This window comes from Ammodytes marinus (assembly GCF_949987685.1).
Source record: "Ammodytes marinus genome assembly, chromosome: 19".
In the NCBI taxonomy this organism is placed as follows: Eukaryota; Metazoa; Chordata; class Actinopteri; order Uranoscopiformes; family Ammodytidae; genus Ammodytes; species Ammodytes marinus.
In genome coordinates this window covers 26,619,245-26,624,244 of record NC_137223.1, presented here as the reverse complement: position 1 = coordinate 26,624,244, position 5,000 = coordinate 26,619,245, and the positions used below count along the sequence as shown (strand labels likewise).

The window sequence follows — 5,000 nt, the reverse complement described above, 5'->3', positions numbered from 1 at the left end:
TCAGGTGCATTGTTTAAAATTTAGAATTGTTCTTGTCCTTGAAGACCACTGTAGCTTCTGTTATTATTCGAAAAGGGTTGGGGTTACCCAGGGAGCGTTGCATTCTAGAACTTTCTAGAACTTTCTTGATGATGTCATATTACACACTGCACCTTTAACTATAGCGTCTACTTATGCATTAGCACTTGAGTACCTGTGTGTTCAGGTGACATTTAGAATAGGGGAAGTCGGAGGGGACAAACTGAACGTGTGTCCAGAAAGGCAGAAGTTACACAGCACGGACACATGAGGAAGTTTCACAATTAGATAAACATTTACTTTATCAGTATGAATCTTGACAGTCAGTAAATGTCAAATTGGACGACCTGTCTCACACACAGTACAGATAGACAGACACAGAGAACAGGCAGATAGACAGACAGACAGGCAGGCAGATAGACAGACACACACATACAGACAGACAGAAGGACAGACAGACAGATAGGCAGACACAGACACATACAGACAGACAGACAGAGATACGAGATTTAAAATAAACTTGATTTACCTCGTTATTTTGAAATCTTTTTATTGAATATTTAATCAAATATACCCATCCTTCTCTATATATCACTCTATCTATATATACATCTATCTATCTATCTATCTATCTATCTTTCTATCTATCTATCTATCTATCTATCTATCTCTCTCTCTCTCTATCCTCTCATATCATATGAATATCCCTCTGTCTCCATTGTAATAGTTGTTTTGCTGTGTATCGTGTGTGAACCTCTGAATGTGAAACCACAATGTTACGTAAGAATTGGGTCACCGTCTTAATGTGAAACCACAGTGTTACGGATCATTTGGGTCACTGTCGTCTCCGAGCTTAACTGACCTCTTTTCTGCAAACTTCCTCCGAGTGTCACACACACTTCACCCCTTCCCTCCACCACAACTGGAGCAATGTGTACACAGCCCCCACGCCTCTGTGTGTGTGTGTGTGTGTGTGTGTGTGTGTGTGTGTGTGTGTGTGTGTGTGTGTGTGTGTGTGTGTGTGTGTGTGTGTGTGTGTGTGTGTGTGCCAGTGTGTGTGTGTGTGTGTGTGTGTGTGTGTGTGTGCCAGTGTGTGTGTGCCAGTTTCATACCATTTAAATATCTCCCGTTGGTTTTTATTCATGGGGTTTTACATCACAGACTGAATGAAAGTTTTTTTTAAATGTTATTGAAGACATTTGCATTTACCGGAGAAAGGACACTCCTACTCCTACGCTGAACTTTTTAAAATATTTCTGAAACAGTCACATTTTTCCTTGTTTTGAGATTAGCTAGTGTGTTCTTGTAAGTGGAATGTTAATGTCACAAAATCTTGTCAATAAAACTTGAAAGATGCAGTGTGTAGAATGTATTGACAGTGGTGGATGATGCCATCTTTAGTAACTAGCTCTGAGATCCTATGTAGTATAAATGTGCAAACATTTTAGAAATCGGTTCATCCTAGCCTGAGAAAAGGCAGAAAGAGTGTTTTATGGTCTCACTGTCTAACCTGTTAATCCTAACTCCTACATTTGTACTAGTGTGACGTCACACTAGTACAAATGTAGGAGTTAGGATTAACAGGACAGCTGGGCCAAGGGAAGACTGAGGGAAGACTGAGGGAAGAAAAACCTCATTCATTATATTATAATAGTGATTTTATAATGATAGAACGCCGGTTCTGTATGGGTGAAGTTATCCTTTAATACTACACACTGTACCTTTAATGTCTGACCTCTGCTCTCTCTCTCTCCCCACCCCCCCTCTCTCTCTCTCTCTCCCACTCCCTCTCTCTCCCCCTCTCTCCCACACCCCCCCTCTCTCTCTCCCTCTCTTCCTCTTCCTCTCCCTCCTCCCCCTCCCTCTCTCTCTCTCCCTCCTCCCCCTCCCTCTCTCTCTCTCCCTCCCTCTTCCTCCCTCCTCTCCCTCCCTCTCTCTCTCTCCCCCTCTCTCTCTCTCTGTCTCCCTCCCTCTTCCTCCCTCCTCTCCCTCCCTCCCTCTCTCCCCCCTCTCTCTCCCCTACCCCCCCTCCCTCTCTCTCTCCCTCTCCTCCCCCCTCCTCTCTCTCTTTCTACAGCAAGAAGAAGTTGAAGAAAAGAAAAATTGGCGAGCACAGAGATGGAAATGAATCTCACCCAATCAGAATACAACAACATCTTCACCACTGACACTGACCCTGACTATGACCCTTACGATTATGAGTATGACCTCGTATCGCCATGTTCCCACCTACAAAACCAGAATGTAGAGCGATATGTCGGCCCCTACGTCCACTCCATCATCTGTTTCCTGGGTTTGGTCGGCAACAGCATGGTGATAGTAACCTACGCTTTCTACAAGAGAACCAAATCCATGACCGACGTTTACCTGCTAAACGTGGCCATAGCCGATTTGCTGTTCGTGGCCTCGCTGCCCCTGATTGTTTACAACGAGCTGTGGGCGTGGTCAATGGGTGTGGTGGCTTGTAAGATTCTACGAGGCTCCTACAGTATCAACCTTTACAGCGGCATGCTCCTCTTGGCTTGCATTAGCACGGATAGATACATCGCTATCGTGCAAGCAAGGCGTAGCTTTAGGCTTCGCTCGCTGTCGTACAGTCGGGTGATATGCGGTGTGGTTTGGGCGGCTGCTATCCTGCTTTCGGTGCCGACTTTCTACTTCTATGATTGGTATGAGCCGGCCCACACCAAGGATTCCTTCATGAACCAGGTTAGTTAGTTTGTGGTTTTTTATAGTTTGGTAATGTTATTTAAAGGAGCTACGAGGAACTTTTTAAATACTTTTTAATTACTCTGATGATCATGAATTACATGTAACAGCAAAACTAGACCATCAGTGCAAAGAAAGCTATTTGTATACTATATAGTTTTTCTTAATGCCTTTGTCATGGGTATACGCTCACCCAGGAACAACAGCTGACGTGGTAAAAACACTACCGCTTTAGTCCAAAGAGGGCGCTAGAATTAAAACAAACTGAAAGTTCCTCGTAGCACCTTTAATTGTAACTGTCCACTTGTTTCATCGTTTAATTGAATTATTCATTATTGCTTATTTTTACTTTTTCTATATAGGGGAAGGTGGGGTGATTTGTGCATTTTGGAAGTTGCAAAACCCATTGTTTCTAGAAAACCGTGGAAGAAATTGGAAATGTGACCACATATTTAAGAAGAGCCATCCATTTGACTCATCCTGTAAAGAAGGGAGACACAAGGAATAAGATATAAGCACATTTAAGCTCAAAAAACTGTGTTTTGCCTTTCAAAGTAAAATTTCCATGATCAAGGTTTTTTGATTATTGTGTCTGAACAATTATAGACACGTTTGAAAACACTTGACACATGTTTTAGTGCTTTGGTATGCTACACTTTGAGTCTATACAGTTAGCACGATGTCAGCCCTAAATTGCTGCATCATGCCTATTATCCAAAATTCTGGGGATGGGGTGATTTGTGCGCAAGGGCCTGGGTGAGTTATAAGTAAGTAAGTAAGTAAAATGTATTTATAAAAGCACATTTATGACAGTTTGCACTGTCCAAAGTGCTGTACATAGTGCATTCAGTAGGTAAACAATGAAGGTAAAATAACAATAACCAAAATAAAAGACGTAAAGCCCATACATCCACATAAACACAGATAGTAGTGCAGAGGTAAGTAAGTAGTGCAGAGGTTAATGGGGAGGAAACACCAGGGTGTACATATGGGTTTTGAGCCTTGATTTAAAGGCAGAAATGTAGGGGAATCACATTTGTCAGGTGGCAGTTGGTTCCACAAGCACGGAGCAACTAGTGCAAAGTACATTTCTGAGAGTTGTGCCAGTGGCATGGCTGTATACGCTGGTCACCAAAAGAAAGTGATTGTCTACAGTAGCTCAGAAGAGAGTGACATCTCAATTCCACTTAACGACACCACTGATGAGAGTTCAGATGGCCAGAAAGATGATGATGGTGACTTTGTCATTGTGACACAATGACGCACAAATCACCCCACTACGTGGGGTGATTTGTGCGACAAGACAACTTTTTTTCCGAAAGCTATATTTCTTAAACAGTTTATTCCAGATCCAAAGTTTTTATTGCCAGGGATGCACAACATCCTGAAATATATGTACATATTTGAGTTGGAGACATAACTGTCAAGGCCTCACTTTAAAATCACTTTGAGTAAAAAGTTGCACAAATCACCCCACCTTCCCCTACTTGTTTGAAATATAATTATTTTCAATTCCATTTACTGAACTTAACAGATAATAATAATAATAAAAATAAAACAAATGATACATATTTTAATAATAATGATAATGATAATAAAAATAAATAAATAATAATGCATATTTTAATAACAATAATAATAATAAAACAAATTATAAATATTTGAATAATAATAATAATAATAATAATAATACAAAAATAATATTATAATAATAATAATAATAATAATAATAATAATAATAATAATAATAATAATAATAATAATAATAATAAATATATTTTCCGTCCACTGACCCAGGAGGAGGAAGGAGAGCAGAGCCTGAAGCCGCCGCAGTACGTCTGTGAGTTCAGATTCAGAGACAACTCAACCGCCGAGGCAACAAAGGTGAAAAGAACAAATATTTAATAGAACTGCTTAAAGGCCTTAAAGCCCTACTTCACCGGTGGGAATATGAAGGTGTATTGAACTCTGAGATCCTATGTAGTATAAATGTGCAAACATTGTAGAAATCGGTTCATCCTAGCCTGAGAAAAGGCAGAAAGAGTGTTTTATGGTCTCACTGTATAACCCTACAGTTTGTCCAGTTGTGACATCAAACATGGTAAAATGTAGGGTTAGACAGTGAGACCATAAAACACTCTTTCTGCCTTTTCTCAGGCTAAGATGAACCGATTTCTAAAATGTTTGCACATTTATACTACATAGGATCTCAGAGTTCAACACAGCTTCATATTTCCACTGGTGAAGTAGGTATTTAAGTGTAACTATTGTTA

At 40.3% G+C, this 5,000-nt stretch overlaps 2 protein-coding genes across 2 annotated transcripts in view; both read left to right on the top strand.

The window, feature by feature from the left end:
• LOC307266073 (NACHT, LRR and PYD domains-containing protein 3-like) overlaps positions 1-5,000 on the top strand; it is a 146,831-nt gene that overhangs the window by 129,677 nt on the left and 12,154 nt on the right. The window lies entirely within an intron of this gene.
• ccr6a (chemokine (C-C motif) receptor 6a) overlaps positions 1-5,000 on the top strand; it is a 13,495-nt gene that overhangs the window by 6,659 nt on the left and 1,836 nt on the right. The window contains exons 2-3 of the mRNA XM_080047983.1: positions 2,096-2,727; positions 4,525-4,611. Coding sequence (XP_079904109.1) covers positions 2,137-2,727; positions 4,525-4,611 — 678 coding nt within the window. The 5' untranslated portion in view covers positions 2,096-2,136. The remainder of the gene's footprint in view (positions 1-2,095; positions 2,728-4,524; positions 4,612-5,000) is intronic.